Source organism: Muntiacus reevesi, chromosome 8, assembly GCF_963930625.1.
Source record: "Muntiacus reevesi chromosome 8, mMunRee1.1, whole genome shotgun sequence".
In the NCBI taxonomy this organism is placed as follows: domain Eukaryota; kingdom Metazoa; phylum Chordata; class Mammalia; order Artiodactyla; family Cervidae; genus Muntiacus; species Muntiacus reevesi.
Genome location: NC_089256.1, coordinates 74067266 through 74088927, shown reverse-complemented (window position 1 = coordinate 74088927; position 21662 = coordinate 74067266). Strand labels below are relative to the sequence as shown.

Genomic DNA, 21662 nt, shown 5'->3' with positions numbered 1-21662 from the left:
TAGGCATTTAGATCTAATGATAAAACACAACGTGGGAGAAAACTGTTTACTTTCAGTTCAGCAAGAAAGTCAAAGAGCTTCCAAGGGCTTACCACTGGTGGATCAACGGGTGCTGGTGGTTGTACTTGTAGGTTTACCGCAACAGTCTGTGGAGGAGGAAGAGTCTGAAATGGCAACTGGACCAAAGCTTCTGCAGCTGGAAGCTCCTCTTCAGACACCAAAGCATTCTGCACCAAAACCTGACCCTGGGATAGAATTTCAGGCTGCACTTGTAAAGACTGCATAGACTGCAGGGGCAGTGGTGGAATCTGAGTTGGAGGTGATGTCGACATCTGTGGAGGGGTTGCAATTGGGATTGGAGAGGACTGCAGAGTTGAATACTGCTGGTGTGATGTTGGAGACACAATCTGCTGACCTGGGGACACCAAGGCGGACTGCTGAACTGGACCAATGTGTACAACAGGGGAAGCTGGAAGTGGAAGGTGGGATGGAAGATTCAGCTGTGCTGTAGGTTGCACCTGATTAGCGGTGGACTGCTGCAAGTTTGACCCTGGCTGGAGAGCTGACGACACAAGAGGGTGTGGCTGAATAAGTGCTTGTGGATGAATAATTATAGTAGGAGACTGACTTGGTGAATGAGGTGGAGGAGGAGACACCACTACAGACTGCTGTGCTGACTGTGACTGGCTAGGAGACATTGCCAGAGGAGGGGGATGACTCTGAACTGGTGAGCAATGCTGTGACTGGGAGCTGCTGGGGGCTGGCGGCAGGCCGTGGTTTGGGAGTGGCAGACAGTGCTGGGAGGGCGGTGGGTCTTGAGTTGGACTCTGGAGTGTGATTGGCTGAATTTGCTGTTGCTGCTGCTGTAGTATCAGCTGATGATGGGAAACTTTGGGAGGTGGTGAATGAAGAGGAATCTGCTGATGTTTTATTAGAGGATGAGGCTGAATTGGAGGATATGACGCTACGAGAGAAAAAAATGACAATTAGTCTTTATTTCAAAAACATCACATACATTTTAAAATAAATCTAAAGGAGGAAAGTTTTCACATCAGAAATCTATAATGAGTCTTCCTAATAAGAATGATTCAAAAATGTAATGACAAACAACTTTTCCTTGAAAAACTACATAATTTCATAAACGACACTGTGATAAGTTCCAAAAGAAAACTGCCTAAAACAACGGATATAAATCTGAATTTACACATGATTTATTCTTATTAAATTTTAAAGGTCATCAAATATTTCCAGTAACTTTTAACAAAGTGTATCTACTTGAATCATTCTTTGGCAAGAAGAACATAACTGAACAAGTACCTTTATATTATACTACAATAACTCTAAAATCATAAAATAAAGATTGTATCCTTTTTAATCCATCTCTAAACATTCTTCCAACTAACAGTCAATTACTTAAAAAGCTTCCAAAATAAGTTCCCAAATTTAAACCAAGATAAACAGTTGGTACTATCTGACCGAGGAAAACTTTTGTATAAAAAGTTAATTCAGTTAAGCAAAACATGTGTGTAACTCCTACAGAATGATTAAATGAAATTTAACCATTGTGAAATGAAATTTCAGAGGCCATTCCAAATCTAGGACAGCACTAGTTCTGTTGTAGAAAAATAATACTGTCAAGTCATGCTGTCTAGATAAAGGATCTTGGTTTACTTCTCTTCTTCCCCACACTCACAAAACCCTAGAGTAATCTGTAAGTAATAACATCAGTTTTTTCCACAAAGGAGTCACTCATAATAGGAAAAAAAGTATATATATACATACACACACATATATATAAGAATTAGCAAAATCAAGTACTAAGTGGTTTCCACATCATTATGCCTCTTCTGTATACTGGTGCATATGTTTACATAGAGGGAGATGCTGCTAAAATCCTATCTAAATAATGGAAACTGGGTTCACTAGAAGATAAACTGGAAAGACTGCTTAATATTAATATCGTGTATCAATTGTCACATTTAAAACAAACCAAAAGACAGACAAAATTTTTTTCTCAATCTCAGACTGTAACGTCTTTTATTTTTACACTGAACCACATTTGTGACAAAAACATTATAAAAAAATTCTAACAACTTATTTCAATCTTTTTGCATTTGGTTATTATTTAAAATTCTGGAGATTCTTTAAAGAAATTAACATCTGATTAACATCTCAAGAAAGAAGCATTTAGAAGGTTTAACAAATACCCAACCATTGTTGAAACCAAAATGGAAATTAGATAATAATCTTCATATAACTAGACTAGCATTTTAAACTAAGACTGAAAATTTTACGTCACCACCTTATAAATGTATTGGTAAACACTCTATATTACAGTCAATGAAATATTGGCTTTGTGTAGAGTACCTTTCCACTGAGGGGCTTAAGATGCTTTCACATAACTTTCCTTTGTACTTATAAAATGTCTGTGGAGTAGGTATTATTATTGCTTTTTTACAGATAAGGAAATAGAGGTTTTGTGAGCATAACAGCAAAGGCCCACTTTACTTCAATTTTTTAAGTTATAATTAAGATTTGCCATATTCTTGAAATACAATGGAGACTATAGTCACAAGAATAAAAAGTCTCTCTGTGCTCTAGCAAGTAAGCAAACTTTGTTTTCTAGAGCTGGTAATTCACTAGAGAAACAGTTATCCTTTCACCTAAATTAAACTTTTCTTTGATCAGACATCAGAATGTGTCTATATATTTTTTTGTGTGTGTGTGTGTCTATATATTTTATATTAGTCCTAAGTCCAACTGACAAGCACACATACTATAGAATAACTGTGAGGATATCTTAAACAATACTTCTGTATAAGAAGTCTTAGTGCTCTGAAGAATATGACATTTGTTAATTTTTCTTATTTTAACAAACACTTTAGTATTGTCAGGTAGTCTACATACAAAGTAGAACCTTTTATTATTGCAAATAATTGTAAATTATTAAATATATCATTTCATTCCATAGTTACTACAACCCCATGAGCTAAGACAGGTACTCTACTAATCCAATATATTTCAGGTGAAGAAACTTTCAATAATCAGGTGACTTGCCTGCCATCACCTGGCTATTAAGGGGTAGCACTGGGCATAAAAGCAGCCACAGTCCTGGCTGAATCTGGGTCCCGACTACGGTCCACATGTTTGTGTCCCCCAAAATTCACACGTTCAGTTCTTACTGTGACTGTTTTTGGTAATGGTGCCTCTGAGGAAGTAATATACGGTTAAATAAGGTCAACGGGCAAAACCCTGACCCAACAGGAAAACTTGCTATCCTCTTCTCACACTCAGAGGGAAGACCACGTGAGGACATACAAGGTGGCAGCCATCTGCAAGCCTGGAAGAAAGCGCTCACCAAAAACCAAAACACTACCAGCTTTTGATCCTGAGCTTTCCATCAATTTCTGTTGTTTAAGCTACCTAGTCTATGGTATTTTTTAATGGCAATCTAAGCAGACTAATTAGGCTTTCATTAAGTCCTTCTACATACTGGATTAATATCTGCAAACAAGCATATTTTTTAATTAGGTTAATTTCATAAAAGTTCTAAAAACTGCTATTAAAAAACTTGAGTTCTAATACAGCTCATGATAATTTCCAGATATTTGGTTAAAGTTTGCCTTTATTTTATATATTAAGAAAAGGATTAATAAATATCAAGCGGGAATTTCACTCTCAAGAAGAAATGGTGAAGAAAAGTAAATGGTTTTAGCACCCTAGAAATATATGTAAGGAAATAATAAACATGTCTATTATAATATTAGACTGTACATTATGTTGGAACACAAGTAGATTTTTTAATATTTGAAAGTGACCTGCAAGAGCAAACAAATTCCAACTGAAGAAAAGGACAAATTACCAAATCAAGAATCTTTAAACATTTTAGCTTCAGACTAATACCCCACCAGCAAGAGGAGAACATCTAAAAGGGCAGAAAAATTATAACTGCTGCCTTGCCAACTTAGAACCAGGTATTAGGGGGTTCGAAGGGATTGAAAATCGAAAAATGAATCTCTTTGCTTGAACTAACCCTGACAGACTTTGTACCTTTCTCTTTGGAAGGAAATTAACCTCCCCTTCATTTAAACTATAGAAATCACTAGAAATTTTCCCCTGAGCAGTCACTCCAAGCACAGTGAGTCACTGCCTCCCCACACTAACTCCTTCTATCAACACTGGCCAAGGAATTACCGGGCAGTCCATGGATAGGACTCTGCTTTCACTGCTGAAGGTACCGTCCAAGGTTCAACCCTTGGTCAGGGAACTGAAATTCCACAAGCCATGCGGCGTGGCTAAAAATAACCAAAAAACAAAACACTGGCCAGGGGCAGGTATGAGGCTAAGAACGCTCTATATAATACAGTACAAAAAACCTGTTACCAGGCCATACAAACAGCAGGACCTGGCACCGAGATGCTTATTAAGAAGAATTCACATGTAACCACACTATCAATGGATTTATTATTTTTACATTCTAACAAGATCTTGAGATTATGTGATATAGAGAAAGTTGGCAATATTAGCACAGAGGAAATATGAAAAAAGAAACAGGTTTAGATGGAGGGAAGGCAAGCTTCAGCAGTGTATTAATAAAATGAAACTTTAAGAAGTAATGCATAGAGGGCAGTTCAAGATGGTGAACCAGAAGGACGTGTGCTCATCTCCTGTGAGAGTACCAAAATCAAACAGCAACTAGCTGCCATCAACACGTCAAAAAATATACCTCATGTCCAAAGAAAAAGCAGCCTCAGCAAGATGGTAGGAGGGGCACAATCGCAATCAAATCAAATCCCATAACTGCCAGGTGGGTGACCCACAGACTGGAGAACAGAAATACCAAAGACGTTCTCACACTATTGTGAAGATTCTGAAACCCATGTCAGCTTTCCCAGCCTGGGGATCTAACAAAGGGACTGGGAATCCCCAGGGAATCTGGCCTTGAGGGCCAGTGGGATTTGATTAGAGGACTTCCAGAGTACTGAGGGAAACAGATTCCAGTGTTGGAGGGCACAAACAAAATTTTGCACGCACCAAGACCCAGAAGAGAGGAGCAGGACCCCACAGAAGACCAAAATCAAAACTACCTGCTAGTGTTGGAGGGTCTCCTATGGAGCCGTGGGTCAGCAGGGGCTCATCACAGGCACAGGGGCACTGGAAGGTACTCACTGGCATAAACCCTCTTGGAATTCACCATTAACCCTATCACAGAGCTCACAGACTCCACTGCTGGGTCACCTCAGGCCAAACAACTACCAGGGAGGGAGTGCAACCCCACCCATCAGCAGATAATTGGATTAAAGCTTTACTGAGCAAGGCCCTGCACACCAGAGTAAGACCCAATTTTTCCCATGCCAGTCCCTCCCATCAAGAAGCTTAAACAAGCCTCTTAGCCTCTTCCATCAGAGGGCAGACAGAAGCAGGAAGCAGCAGTCTCATAGCAGCTTTTAAAACAAAAACCATATGACAGAAAGTTAATCAGCATGAAAAAGCAGAATGTTATGTCTCAGATGACGAGACAAGATAAAACCCCAGAGAAACAACTCAATGAAGTGGAGACAGGCAATCTTCCAGAAAAAAAATTCAGAATAATGGTAATGAAGATGATCCAGGATCTCAGGAAAAGAATGAAGGCAAAGAATGAGAAGATGTAAGAAATGTTTACCAAAGACCTAGAAGAACTAAAGAACAGAGATGAATAACACACTAGAAGGAACCAACAGCAGAATAACTGAGGCAGAAAAATGGATAAATGATCTGGAGAACAGAATGGTAAAAATCACTGCCACAGAACAAAATATAGAAAAAAGAATGAAAAGAAAAGAAGACAGCCTAAAAGACCTCTTCGACAACATTAAATGCACCAACATTCACATTTTAGAGGTCCCAGAAGAAGAGAGAGAAAATATTTGAAGGGATAATAGCTGAAAACTTCCCTAACATGGGAAAGGAAATAGTCAATCAAGTCCAGGAAGCACAGAGTCCCAGGAAGGATAAACCCAAGGAGAAACACCCCAGGACACATTACTGTCAAACTGACAAAAATTAAACAGAGATAAAATATTAAAAGCAACAAGGGAAAACAACAAATAACATACAAGGGAACTCCCATCAGGCTATCAGCTGATTTCTCAACAGAAACTCTACAAGCCAAAAGGGAATGGCATGATTATTTAAAGTGATGAATGGTAAGAACCTACAACCAAGAATACTCTACCCAGCAAGACTCGCCTTCAGATTTTATGGAGAAATCAAAAGCTTTCCAGACAGACAAAAGTTCAGACAATTCAGCACCACCAAAACCAGCTTTACAACAAATGCGAAAGGAACTAACTTCTCTAGGCAGGAAACAAAAAACAAGGAAAAGAAACCCAAGACAGAAAATAAACCCAAGACAATTAAGAAAATGGTAATAGGATCATACATATTGATAATTACCCTAAATGTAAATGGATTAAACGTACCAAAAGACACAGATTGGTTGAGTGGATGAAAACATGTACATGTATGCACTTCCACTTACCACATCACTCTACTTGACCCCCCAAATTTTATGTAATTATTTTATAGTGTTAAGCTAATCATATTCCCATTATAGTTTGCAACTGTAACTATCTTTTATTTTTTGTCTGGCTATTGATTATGAAAACTGATAAAACATCTTTTCCTATTGAGATTATGTAATGATTATTCACTTAATATCATTGTATCATGATTGGTCAACAGAAAAATAGAACTCTATATCACCAAAACTAGGATCTAATAGAAAAACCTGTAATCATTTTTTAAAATGCAGATGCATTACCAGAATTATCTTGAAATTTTTTGAAAAATACAAATGCTCAGGTATTGCTTTTGTTCTCCAGAGTTCCAGATATGTTTCTAATGAGCAATCATGTTTAAAAACAACTGGACTATATGATGATCTTTTATTTTTATCTAGTCAGTTTCACTTTTTCTATTTCATATTCAATGCTCCCATTCAGTTTATATTCTCCAATTTCTCCATCTCCTTTTTTATGTTGTCTCTCAAGCCTTTATCAAGAGTAGTAGAAAAGCTTTTGTATAAATATGTATATTTTAGAAAACTTACAAATTTTTGTCTAAGTAAAAAATTATGACATTTGATTCCACTTGTTTGACTTAGTATGAATAGAATGCTAGATTTCTAATTTAAAAATAGATATGCAACAAGCAACAAAGGTTTACTGTATAGTCAACGGAACTATAGTTAATATCTTGTAATAACCTATGATGGAAAATAATTTCAAAAATAATATATGTGTATTTGTATAACTGAGTCACCTTGCTGTGCACCTAAACATTTTAAGTCAACTATACTTCAATAAAATATATATGTTATAAAAAGTATTGCATAATTATAACAGGATAGAAAGAAGATACATACCTGATAAGGCTGGATCAAAGAAGATTTTTTTTTTAGGTAACATATATGAGGTGCCTAGCTCAGTGCATGACACACACACACACACTTTCAATAAACAAATTAAACTGGTATAAAAACATATGTAGATATATGAAGAATAGGAGAGATCTAAGTAGGCTTAAAAAGTATAAGAAAGGATCCAGCATGAGGGAGACAAAAGTTGCTTTAACTATGAGAGAAGGTCAGGAACCAGTTTTAAAAAAATGCAATCAATGACACAAGGAAATAGTGCTAACTTTAAAGCAGAAAGCAGGTAATTCCTTATCCTACTAGAAATGAAGAAAGCTTAAAACTGAGAAATTCTGAGATGAACAGAAGACATGATAAGGAAACTCACTCTGCACAGCCCTAACACTTTCAGCATAAGAACCATGAAGGAAGATTATCTATAGATGACAAAGGGAACAGACATGGGTTTCAAAGGCTGACGAGAATAAAAACAACTTAATTGGTTCTCTGACATCTTCCTCTCAGAGATGAAATCAAAGATGGGAAAAGAGCAACTTGGTGAGGAAAATAATTATGCATAATCCTTATTTTTGGAAAGTGATAAATTCCTCCCACTAGTCACAATTTTAAAGAAAAATATATACTTGCTTTTTAAAAAAGCTTTTAATTTTGGACAAGTAAAGCATATTAAATAAACCACAGGCAAAATTTTTTTTAAAGCTAACAGGTTTTACCCATACAACAGGAGACTAGCACACAATGAAGATGTTAATCAAATGTCAACTGACCAAAAAAACCTATTATAATGCTTTAACTGTTGGGCTCTTCTTTTTTCAAGTTATACTACTGAAACATTCTTTTGTTAACTTATAAAATTCACACTTTATAATGTTTTAAAAGTATTCTCGTTCAAGTGATATCTTTTGTTTTGCTCTGCCTGCGAAGAAAATGAATAATGCAACTATTTTCAAGAAAAGTTTTTCCCACCTGGTGCTATTAACTGGTGAATACTTGATGTCCGGGTGACAGCTGTGCTTCTTGACTCCAGACTTGGACTTTCTCCCTTCTTATTACTTTCTGGAGAAGGATCTCGTTGGCTGATTTTAGAACTGGTCACTGTTGTTTTGTTATGACAAATTGTCAATGACTGAGTTTGACTAGTACTTTTTGGCGGACCATTTTGTGAGCTAGATAATACACCCAACTTCTGGCTGCGTAATGTTAAATTCTGAACCTAAGAACCACACAACAAAAAACAAGGATGAAACAGATGGTATTAATTGATGTGGTAATCGCTACCATTGTAACAGTGACAACATATTTATAGTGCTTTTTTATACATAAAAGTTCCAAACATGTAAAACAACTAACTAACCCTGAAGGAAAGGGGAGTTGTTATTCTAATTAATCGTACCTTAAACATTAAATGGCAATTTTTTTTTAAAGACATGAAGGAAAAGAATCATTGAGAACTAAATAGATTATATACATATGGCAAAAGAACTATGAACAGGAGGAAATTACCTTGTAACATGCTGCATTTTAAAGTTACCAGGTCAGAGACAGTGAAAAGGGAAGGAGAAACAGGAAGAGCATTCCAGGCAAAGGGGAAAACTTGAGCCAAGTGGCAGAGGTGGGAGAGCCCAGGACGCAGAGGGAAGAGTGAGCAATTCCTTCAACTTCACTCTTGAGTCAGCACTGAGAAACATTTCAAGCCTACAAGCCCCTCATAAACTTGTGAGAAATTACTACACACAATTAGGGGAGTGTGAATACAATATTGCTATCTTAATAAAGATCAGAAAAGAGATAACAAAAAAGTTACTAGGTCTACAAAGATTATCTACTATCTCTATAGACCTAGAAACTTTTTAATAATATATATATAATAATAAAGAGATTATAAGGGAACACTAATCTTCTAAGAAAAGATATTCATGAAATCACCAAACCCACTGTGATAATTACTAAAAGCATTTCCATTAACTAGCTTTAAAGCATGAGATTTTGTTGAGATGGTTATGAAACACTCATCTGCCCTCGAGAACCGGATCTCACGAGCTGGAGAGACTGCGGATGCCACTGAAATGCTCTGTTGTGAGGACGCCCATCTGTGTGCACAGACAGATAGTTGTGTCCCACTTCTGGCGACCCCCTCGACTGTAGCCCACCAGGCTCCTGTCCATGGGATTCTTCAGGCAAGAATACTGGAGTGGGCTGCCATGCCCTCCTCCAGGGGATCTCTCCAAACCAGGGATCGATCCCAGGTCTCCCACACTGCAGGCCGAGCCACCACGGAAGCCCGACTCCTGTGTACACCAGGGCTTCTAAACACTGCCAGTCAGGATGGTGGCAAAGATTATCCCAATTACTCACATCTGAGGCTTATAACATTTTAAAACAGTAAGAGAAAATGCCTCTTCTGGATGCCTAACTTTTTGCCTCTCTGGAATGAACGCACCAAATATATTAATGTTAGGAAGGGAAACTGAAGTAAAGAGATTGTAGGGTGACAAATATATTGCTGCTTTATGAATGTTTGGTCTCTACACCAGTACCATTAACTGATGCGCGATACCTTCTCTTTCCAGGTGCCAATGCAGTGTTCAGCCAACAGCAGATGCTAAATAAATGTTTACTTCAGCGCAGTTGAAGTTTTACTCAGTTCTAAGTTACTTGAAAGACTTTTCTAAGTGAGACCATATGGAGCATTTTCTCTGATTTTTCTCAAATATTTCACAGCAATGTAAACACACTGAATCACTGCTGTTATTACTGAAATTTAACACAAGAATAAAACATGCTGAAATCCAGATTTCCCAGCTCGCCACTCAAAGTCCCCCACTTGTCTGGGCCCAAACTGCGTCGAGCCCTTTTCCACTATTTCAGTTCACAGTCCTCATTTTCTAACCAAACTCTTCTGCTCGTCCTTCTCCAAACACATCTTGCACTTTCTTCATTTAGAGCCCCCGTTCAAATTCCCCTTGCCTCAACGTGGTCACCTGAAGTCCAACACACTGCTCAAAACCAGTTAAATTTCTACTCATTCTCCCAAAGAAACCTCTCCATGTGTCTGGTTAGAAATAATTTATCCTCCTGTCTATACTTTTCCCATAGAATTTGGATCATACTGGCCTATACCACTGACAAGGGTCTAGCTTATTTTAGAATTAGTAATGTCTATGTCTGTGACATACTGAGGCTCTGACTGGCAGGCTCTCATCTCTGACATTCATTTTTTTAATCCCCACAGTTCTGGCTGCAGACCTAACAGAAACTACACAAGCCTGAAGCATTCTCCAATATGTGATTCCGAAATATGTTTGACACGAATTTTGTTAAGTATCTTGTTCTATTTATAGTTTTCTTAAGCTAACACTAAAATCTGTTCATGTTTAACCAAAAAAAAATCTCAACAAATGTCTAGCAGAAGAATATTAAAAACTCTCAGGAAGCAAGGGAGAAACAACATAAAATTTAACATGTGCCATAAATAATACATAAAGTGGACCACCTCATGATGATATTCAAAGGCTGAATTATAGCCTGAAAAACAAAACTTTTCTTCAAATTAAAAGAATATTCAAAGCAAATGAATATTTGACACAATGAAACCTTAACCTGCAGCAGTCCATTTAATATACTTTTTTCTTCTAGTTTTCCCTTTGTTTTCTGGAGTTCTGAAAGAAAGTGTGTGTGTATATATTGTATTTTATTTATATAAATGAATAAACTTCAGAATATGGCTTTACTATCTATGGTCATCTAAGCTTAAATATTTACAATAAATTTCAAACATGTAAACTATACTCCTGAAGTATATACAGAGCTAAATGAGCTGTTAATAGAAAAATCACATGTTCAGATATCCTTGACAGAACTTCACTTTTAAAAAGAACCCACCCTTTCTAAGATAAAGAATATTATGGCATCTATCTGATGTCCAATTTTAATTTCATCTGAACTTTTCCTATAATCACTTTGTAGAAACCTTCTGACTTAAAAGAGTCTACCTTTCCCACAAAATATTCTTGCTAATTTCACACCTCACATTTTTATAGTGGATTACCCAAATACTCACTTGTTTTTTAATTTGGACCTAACTATGTGTGAATTATCGCAGCATCTCTTCTTTGCAGATAAGGAAATTAAGAGTGCAGAACTATTTCTAGCATCTAAATCTAAAAGACTATTTTCTCCTCAATTCTTACAATATTTCCCTGATAGCCTTAGTAAGATTTCTTACTATTCCATAGCATACTTTTAGTATTATGAAAACTTTCTGAAAGATTTTTTTTTTTAAGGTAAGGATACGAGATGGAGCATTTAAAACAGTAAATAAGGGTAAGATAGTCCCAATTTCTTATTTTTTACAGTGTGCTATAAATTTTATTACTAAGGAAAAATTAACTTATACTGACGTTTGTCAGTTAAAGAATATTAAAACTTCAAATTTGGCATTTCTCAATTTGAATCAAAATATTTTTTAAAAATGCAAATATATGTTTAAAAATTAACAAAGTGGAACAGAAATTCTTCAAACGAACAGCCCTGAACTTGAGGAAAGTTACCACTGTAATACTCCAAGTCAGATTACTAGAGCGCCACATACCTATAAATATCATATCTGGACCCAAAGAGCTAATTCTATAAATTACTTTAACTATGTTCACACTAAAGATGCTACTAAAGACAATGCAAGATGTTTTCTCCATGAGAACCCACAAAACAGACTGTGCTCTATAGAGAGTTTGTTAATTGTATTTTCCTAATAACTGGTTTATTTTACCTTGGAGACTGCAAATTCTTTAAATGGTTGTATTTCTTTCTTCACTATTAGCTATGTAAAAGCTAAGAACCGAATTTGTGACTCACCTTTAGACACTGTATAACAAAAACAGTAATTAGTAGCATGTGATATTTTATGTGCCAGGCACTATGCTGAGTGTCTATTCCTTGTAACAACTCTGAGCTATTACTTCCAGTTTAAAGGGAAGAAATTGAAGCTCAGCATAAGTAATAACAGCAGCTAACATTTAGTGAATGCTAACTAGGTTAACAGAAACTTGTTTTTCATTTTATTAACCTATTTAATTCTCATTACAACCCTATGAGGCATTATAATTATTTTATAGCTATTTTACTTTATACTGTTGAAACTGAAGTGAGAGTTTAAGGATAGAAAATGAGAAGGTGGTAGAACACGTCTTTGAACCCAGAGAATCTGGCTCCAGAGTCCAAGCTTATAAACACCATGCTACGACCTGTCCAAAATGAATCAACTGGTAAGTGACAAAGTGACTTGCCAAAGTCAGCTTATAAGCCCATGTCTTCCAATTCTTTCCTCTGCAGAGAAAGCACTGAGTACCTATAAGATTCTAGGCACTAAACATATATTACTCTTCAGCTTAACCCTACAAGTATGTATAACCACTAGAGATGTTTGGTAACTTGTCTGAAGTCACACAACTAATAAATGACTGCAGTGGAAGTTGAACTTAAGCCCATGCAGGACCTTCATGCACTTAAGTTCAATGGCAACCTAACTCTAAGCTCCATGGCACTTTATAATTCTGGAAGCTGATAAAGGTCTAGCTCTATTAGGTTTTATTAAAACACAAAAACAGGATGATAATTACTTCAATAAATTCACTCCACAAAGAGACGTTTAAAGTTTAGAGCCCAAAACATCTTAATGTTAACAAAGGTCTCATTTTGTAAACATGGAAAGTGATGTATACAAAAAAGGAACTATAGAGGGTCACATAACAATTAGGAGAAACCAGAGTTTAACTGATCACCACCTTTATATGCTGATATATCAGAACAGACCTTTCTGATGAAAAGAAAGAGATTCCATGAAAAATACCAAAGAATATTACTGCTAACTCATTTTGTACCTTTTACCAGATGATTGAGATTATTAAAATTACAAAGCCAAGGATGACCTTATTAGGATATATTAACTTCTGCCATATGCAATCCAAAATATTAACAATGGAAAAATATAAAATGATATCATACAATATAGAAGTCTACTCAACAGCTTTACTTAAAAATGTACTCGATTTCATTCATTTTTATTAACCTGAGGTGTAACATACATATAATAAAATGAATGAACCAATGCATTAAGTTTTGACATATGTATACATGTTACCACCACCCCAATTAAAATATAGAACATTCCCTTCACTCATGCCCCTTCCCAGTCCATCTCCTCCACCTTCTGCTCGAGGTATCACAAATCCGTTTCTTTTTCACTATAGATTAGTTCTGCCTGTTCTGGAATTCATATAAATGAAGTCACAAAGCATGCACTCTCTGATATCTGGCTTCTCTGACTAACTATAATGTCTCTGGGATGTATCAGTAGTCTGTTCCTTTTTATTTCTGAGCAATATTCCACAATATGCTTATCCATTCACCAGTTAAAGCAGATTGGTTACTTCCAATTTGGGGTTATTCTCAATAGAGCTGCTATGAACACTCATTTAAATATCTTTATGTGGATATATGTTTTCAAATCTCTCAGGGTAAACATCTAGAAGTGGAATTGCTGGGTCACATGTTAAGCATACGTTTAACTTCACATGTGACAGTACGGCTGCTCCACATTCTTGCCAAACATGGTATTTTCAATCTCCTTCATTTCAGCCTTTCTAGTGAGTCTACAGTGATACTCACTGTGGTTTTGGTTTACATTTCTAGAAAGACTAATAATGTTGAGCATTTTTTTCATGTGCTCATTGGCCTTCTGCTTTTCCTCTTTTGTCAAGTGTTGAATCTTTTGCCCATTTTTAACTAAACTGTTCAAGATCTCATTGAGTTTTACACCTATTTTATATATTCTCAATATAAGTCCTTTGTCAGATATATATATGTATTTTTTTTCTGTGAACATTCCCCCTCAGTCTGTGGCTTGCCTCTTCATTTCTGTAGCAATGTCTTTCGAAGAACAGTTTTAAATTTTGATAAAATCCAATTTATCATTATTTTTTTTTTTATGGCTAATTCTTTTTTTTTTTAATGGCTAATTCTTTTTGTGTCCTATCTGAAAGAGCTTTGCCCACCCTAGAGCTATAAAACTATCTCCTTTGTCTTCTTCCAGAGGTTTAATAGTTTCATCTTTTGTCTTCAGGTCTACATTCTAGTTCTATTTTATTTTTGTGAATGGTGTAAGGTGAAAATTAGTGTTCCATAGAACCAAACAAAAATAAAAAATTGAGTGATATCCTACTCAATTTTTTAAATTTAAAATTTATCCAACTCTATTTTTTAAATTAAAAATTTATCATTTTTAAATTCAAGAGCTATCCTGACTTAGTTATTACTTAACTGTTTGCAAAGGAAACTGAAGAATGCATCTCACATAAAAGCAGTTCTGCTTTACAACAGAACTGAACCTAAAATGTCACTGCAAAAACATATTAACTTTACTAATGTCAAATAACCTAAATATCCATGTTTCATGGCATTATAATTTCTACAGAACCAAAAAACGTTCTTGAAGTTCTCACTATATTAAATGTTAATCTGAAATGTATGACAAAAAGCACTGAACCCATCAGTAACTTAAACACAAACGTACGCTTATCTTTAACCTGAAGACCCAGACCTTGGAGTACCAACTCACGAAGCTGGACAAGCTCACCTGAGTAGCTGCAGACTGACAGGAAGATGACGATGACGACGAGACAACAGGAATGTCAGACTGTACAGCAGCCACAGTGGTAGCGGGTGTGAAAATCAGCTGTACAGACAGAAAAACCAAAAAAATACCCTAAGACAAAAGAACATGTCCCACACACAATGTATAGCAGGCAAGAGACTGAAATCTGAGACAGAAAGACAATGCAGGTTAGGACTGTTTCCTACGCAAAAGGTTTTACATGACAAGGAGAAGTTTTTGATAATAGAGAACTCAAAAGGAAAAAAAAGAAAAAACCATAAACATTTCTCAAACAGTTCATGATTCTGATGAGTAGAAAATAAATCAGTGCTCAAAAAAGAAAATGTATTTTGGCAATATAAAATCCACATACCAAATTTTTCCCCAAGTAAACTATTAAAACTTTTCCTAGCTCAAAACTATTGTGGCAGGATTCCTAAAATGGAAGTTGTAACAGATAACCATTGTCACTGCTCTTGAATGCAAATTAAATTTCAGTAAGAAACATGAAAAGAAACACCAAAAAGTCTTTTCAGTCCTCTTTACCCCCAAAGGATAACTATGCCACATACTATACTATAATATTTCACTCACCTACACAGGATCTGTGTGTAGTACAAACCTAGGTTGCTCTTGATTTTAAAAGTATTTGTAAAGAAATATTCATTCTAAGTGTAAATGCCACAACATGTCAAAATTCAACAATAAAACAGCTTGCAAAAAAAACTTTACATCAAAAAGATATACTCTATTTAATTATCACCATCTGTTTAATTTTTTAATATTGAAACAAGGCCATTAATTTTAAAAAGGCAATACAATCCACTTAGAGATTACCCAATCCAACTTAGTAAATTATGACAATTGTTTCAAAGAACCTGTGAATATCTCAAAATTGCATCAAAAGTTATACAATTCCTCAAAAACCATTTCTGTTTAAATTATCAATTAAAGGATCTTTTAAACTTCAGTTCTTTATATACTAAATTTAAGTGAATTAAACAACAAAGTTTAACTTTCACAAGAAGGATTCAATACAAACAGCTAAAAGCACTAAACCTAAAAAGATGTTCTATCTAGCATGAACCATATGAAACTGCCCGTTTTAAAGATTAAAAACAGCCGAATAGCAATCATTTCAAATAGTTTCCCTGATTTTGAAGTGTGTGTATGTGTGCTAAGTCGCTTCAGTCGTGTTTGACTCTGCGACCCTATGGACTGCAGCCCACCAGGCTCCTCTGTCCATGGGATTCTCCAGGCAATGATACTGGAGTGAGTTGCCACGCCCTTCTCCAGAGGATCTTCCCGACCCAGGGATCTAACCCTGTCTCTGACATCTCCTGCATTAGCAGGTGGGTTCTTTACCACCAGAGCTACCTGGGAAGCCCAATTCTGAAGCTTACTGTTGATTACATGAGATCTCATGTTGGGGGGGGGGGGGGGGGTGGAACAACCAGAAATATGGTCATGTCTACTGAATAGTCTGTAAATAGAAAGAGAGTCATTATCACTGCTTCCCATTAGAAATATGATGGAGACTTTCTCTGCAATTTTAGTAAAGAATTGGGAATCCATATATGCATTTAGTTCACTGGATATAAAAATATAAATAAATTCCTATCAGGAATAAAGCTCTTCTCTAGCAATCTGTAAAGACATCAAATAAAGTAAATGTCAACCAATTTTACATTCCTTAAAGCTCAACAAATTAGGAAATCAGTAGCCAAATTAACATTCTTATATTAACCAAAGATCAAAGTGATCATAAGAATATAAATCAGCTTGCAGATTTTAAGATGGGAAGAACCAAAGTTAAGACTGATCTGGTAAATTATCGAGAACTTCAATCCAGCGTTCAGAAGATTTCCACAATATAAACTGTAATTAATAGTTAAAACCATGTTTTTAATGTTTCTAACAATTTCATCAAATCTCAAATGTCAAAGATACACAGTGATTTTATATATCACTCTAAGAACCAACTACAAGATGCCAATTATAAAATGCATCTCAGTTTTGAGATGTTAAAATACGAAAAAAGGTTTGAAATCAAAGAAATTTGATATTAAAAAATAATCATTCATGTTACAGAATGTTAGCTACATCATGAAGGCCTACTAATTTAAAGAAGAATTTTTCATGGCATAAACGTGTAGAGTTAATCACATACACACAAAAAAATTGTTAAAACATTCCTTAAGTATTAAAAAAAAATGCCTCCTACTGCATCAAATCAAGAAACATTTTGATCTCTCTCAAGTTTTTAAACACTGAAAAAATCTGGTAGCTCGTATCTTACCATTTGAGCTCGGAGATACATTTGAGCTTGGCTTGCCGTTAGGGTAGGGGAGGTACTCCCTAGTAACATAGTCTGTTGGGTAATACTGCCACTGGTAGAACTGGAAGCCTGGGAACGGCTTATTAACTGTGCAGGTGTAGGAGAAGTAGAGAGGTTGATCTAAGGAAGAAAACATATCAGGTCATAGGCTTCCATTTCTTGCTTCCATGTCATTGACTTTCACCAAGTTGCAGTTAGGCAATCAATGGTATATATTGTGGCTAAGGAACCTAAGAGAGGGCTTCATCTTTGACAGACCTGTCAGTTCTAAGGTGATTATTTGCACATATGCAAACAACAGCACGTACGGGTTAGTAATCAGGACAATTTTTAATTGTGTTTCATAAGACTCCAACATCTTAAAATATCATTTCTACTTCCCAAAAATTAGGGCTATTGTTCCATTATTTCAATATTCCACGTAATAATTTAAAACATCTGAATCGACAGTTTATATTATTTTGTCATTTTCTGTCACATTGAGGGATTTCTGAAACGAATAAAAGTTAAAACACAGATAATCCATTCACATGTATAAAAACATACACAGAACTAGTATAATCTCTTTCAAAAGTTCTAAGAAGAGAATTGTTACTTGTCATACAGATGAAAAACTCCTTAATGTTGGTTACAAGATTAAACTGTAAAAACTAAAACTGTTGTTAAAGAATAAATTAGTGCATGGTCTAACTGTAGGCTATGAGAGAGACTAGTAACTAGTTTCATCCGTGAAGGCAAACGGGGCAGGACAGACAGGAAGCAGGGCAAAGGGACACATGTAAACCACTACATCATATGTTGTCCATTTAAAAAAATATTTCTAACGATAATTAAAAATCCAGCCTCTGGAGAAGGCAATGGCAACCCACTCCAGTATTCTTGCCTGAAAAATCTCATGGACAAATGAGCTTGGTGCGCTACAGTCTATGGCATTGCGGAGTCAGACACAACTTAGCAACTGAACAACCACCACACACAATCAGGAAGATTGTGATTTGGGGAAATAGTTCTTGATGGAAATGTGACATAAAATGAAGACTGGAGTGACTGAGCAATATGGAATACAGAGTTTTGTAAGAAATTAACATTTGTGTATAGAATAATAACTGCAAATATTCAAACAATAAAGTCCATGGCTAAAGGGAAAAAAAAAAACCCAACCTCAAATTCTTTTTATGGACAATGCAGAGAATAAAATTAAGAAATTTAAAAATAAAAAATAGTTTATCAGACTTCTGATTCGAGGAACAAGGCAGATTGAACTAATACATCCATGTGCCCAAATGTACTCACTGAAAAGGAAGATCAACATTAAAAATTATAATAATATGTAGCTGAACCCAAAAAAGGGGAGGGAAAAGGGAAATTCCCAGGAGGCAGAAAGGAAGAAACTCAGATACAAGACCCAAGTAACAGCAAGGCAACCTAGGGATACTGGCCCACAGAACTAGAAGACCTGATTTTGAGCCAGAAGTCAGTCTCCTTCTGAGCCAATATCCTCAAAAGGGCTCCTCAATATGTGAAAAGAAGCTGGGAAAGCTCTCCCCATGTGTCCTGAAAAGCAGCAAGAAAGCTTGTTATGTGCCCTGTTCCCAGTGAAGGAGAGAGGTTCTTATGAGAATCAGAACTCCAGGCTTGTGCCATATAGGGGTACACTACCTGCACAGTTCCATAATCTATCCCAAAACATCAGCATTTGTACTAAAGCACGACATCTGTTAACCTCAACAAGTGACTGGAGGGAGCTGAGTGAAGGTTATACAGGGGATCTCTCTGCACCGCTTCTATAACTTCTTGAATCTAATTTTTAAAAGTAAAAAGTTAAGAAAACTGCATAGTGGGTACATGAATTTGTTAACTAATTCTTGAAATTTATTTGTATCTTTTAAGTATTTCTTAGTTTTAATAAAATATTGTCCATGGAATTTTCCAGGCAAGAACACTGGAACAGATTGCCATTTCCTACTACAGGGAATCCTCTCGACCCAGGGATATAACTGGCAACTCTTGTGTCTACTGCGTGGCAGGTGATTCTTTACCACTCACAACATCTGGAGAGCCCAACTTAAATCTGTAATTCAGTGCATAAATACAAGTAATAAAATATAAAAAATTATTCTATAACCTGGCTTTTATTCCTAGCACACCAATAAAATCCCATTAGCAAAAATCACCACTACCTTACGACAAATTCAGTGAATTCTTCTTAGAAATCTTCTTCTCTTTCAATCTTCTTTACCAGCTCTTTCTAGCCCACCCCCAAACTCTTCACCTTTGTTCCCAACACTCTTCCTCTTCAATTCCTAGATTATCCTATCTACTCCCATAGTTTGGAATAATTCAATCTTAAAGATGCTCAATCCCTGATGACAAATCTTTCCTCTCCAGGTCCGAATAAGTAACAGAATACATCTTTCTGAATGTCTCTTAAACTGACTCAAACCCAACATGTTCAATCACCAAACTCATTATCATTCCTCCTTAAACCAGCTTCTCAAATGGCCACTGACATCTTCTAACAATCGCCCAAGACAGACTATCTGGAAGTCGTCGTAATTCCTCCCTCTCCTATAACTTACACACAGAATCAGTCACATATCTTACTGTTCCTACACCTCTCTCTTCCTCAATTTCATTCTGACTTTGAATCACTTTGAGTCTCTGAACCCACAGGAGTTCCAGCTACTTTACCAGCTGCAAACTGATCTCCCTGCTTGGAATATTATCTCCTCTGACTTGCGAGATAATCCTTCCCTGATTTTAATTAAAAAATATTAATTAACCATTTAAAAATCCCTGATAACATTCCAACTCCCCTGACTACCGCTCTAGTATCATCTCTTCCTACTCCTCCATATGGACCCTTCACATTAGTCATATGAAGCTACTGACAATGTCCTAACATCTCAGGCCTTTGTGGCCTGGCAACAACACTCCGGACTTAATTGAGCATCACCTATGACTATACGCCACACCTCTTCCCCACCCGTGTAGTAAATAATCCCTCTAAAAAATCATCTGCTAAGCTTTTTAAGGCATCCCTATATCCCACAGTAGAACTGACTATTCCCTCTCCCTTTATGCCTGTTATCTTCTATAACTTCCGTTTACTTCTGGCACATACTTCTCTCACTCGTCTAAACAATGATTTTTTTCAATGATTTTTTAAAGAGTGGGGCCCATGTGTTATTTATCTTCATATATTCAATATCTCTAAGAGAGTCTTCAATCAATGTTAATTAACTTAATGAATGCCATGTTATTTTAAGGCATACTTCATACTTTAAATGTAATATCACACAGAGTGAGCATGCGTGTGTTTAAGAAGAAAAATCAATTCTGGTACAGCCCATGACAAAACAGTAAAAATGCAGATAATGTGGTGATACTAGTTTCACCTCTACTTTCGATGTGCTATATAATAAATTATTAATAACCTCCCACAGAAAACATATTCTTTTTCTACACCACTCCACAAATGTTTTTGGATAACCCTTGCCTCAAAGATTAAATCACTTAGAGTAAAACTGGTCCATGTTTTCCGACTCATTTTGGCATACAGGGTGCTTTCCTATACCCTGAGAGCTTGTTAATTTGGGTCACTCTACAGTAATAATGCCTTGCCACTTTTTTTCAGTCAGTGATTCTTAAAAAATAAAATTAAAAAGGTAGGTAGGTATGTAGGCAGGAAGGAAGATACTCTAATAAAGGACAGACCACACACTCTTAAAGAAAAACATAAGAGTCTTCTTAAAAACTGACTGGTTGATAGCTAAAGTGCCTGAAAATACTCTGTAAGGAAGTAGAACAAAAACTATTTACAAATAGAAAGCTCTCTTTTTCTTAAAAAAAGAAAAAAAAAAAAAAGGAACTAAGAAACTCAACAGTAACCTCCGAGCCACCTGCATTTCACTTTGTCGAAGTTGTGAGGTCAAAGAATAAATGTTTATTTTAAAGTTCCAGGTGGCAAGCAGCATTTCACAGCATCTACTAACGAAGGCATAATCCGTAAGGGCAGGATCAGCATCCAACCCTGCAAGAAATCCTTTCCTTTCCAGAACGGATATGCTCTCCTCTATTTTCTGCTCTACTCTGCTCATCTAAACCAGATGCCCTAAACTCTTTGCATCATCTCTGTCACTTCTATCTCAACATTCGTTAATTCCCTTTCATTTTAAAGCCTTGGCCAATCCTGTCACCTCACAACCCATCCCCACACTCCATAAAAGATCTTACTTCTTTAGCCTTAGTACTGG

At 36.1% G+C, this 21662-nt stretch overlaps 1 protein-coding gene across 7 annotated transcripts in view; it reads right to left on the bottom strand.

Moving 5' to 3' along the window:
- The window catches only part of PHC3 (polyhomeotic homolog 3), a 79654-nt gene that overhangs the window by 37068 nt on the left and 20924 nt on the right, over positions 1–21662 (bottom strand). For 6 of the 7 annotated variants that reach the window (XM_065943069.1, XM_065943072.1, XM_065943071.1 and 3 more), the window contains 4 exons: positions 17368–17526; positions 15051–15149; positions 8384–8630; positions 93–964 (listed from right to left, as the gene is read on the bottom strand). In XM_065943069.1, coding sequence (XP_065799141.1) covers positions 93–964; positions 8384–8630; positions 15051–15149; positions 17368–17526 — 1377 coding nt within the window. The remainder of the gene's footprint in view (positions 1–92; positions 965–8383; positions 8631–15050; positions 15150–17367; positions 17527–21662) is intronic. The other variant, XM_065943073.1, reaches the window with a different exon arrangement.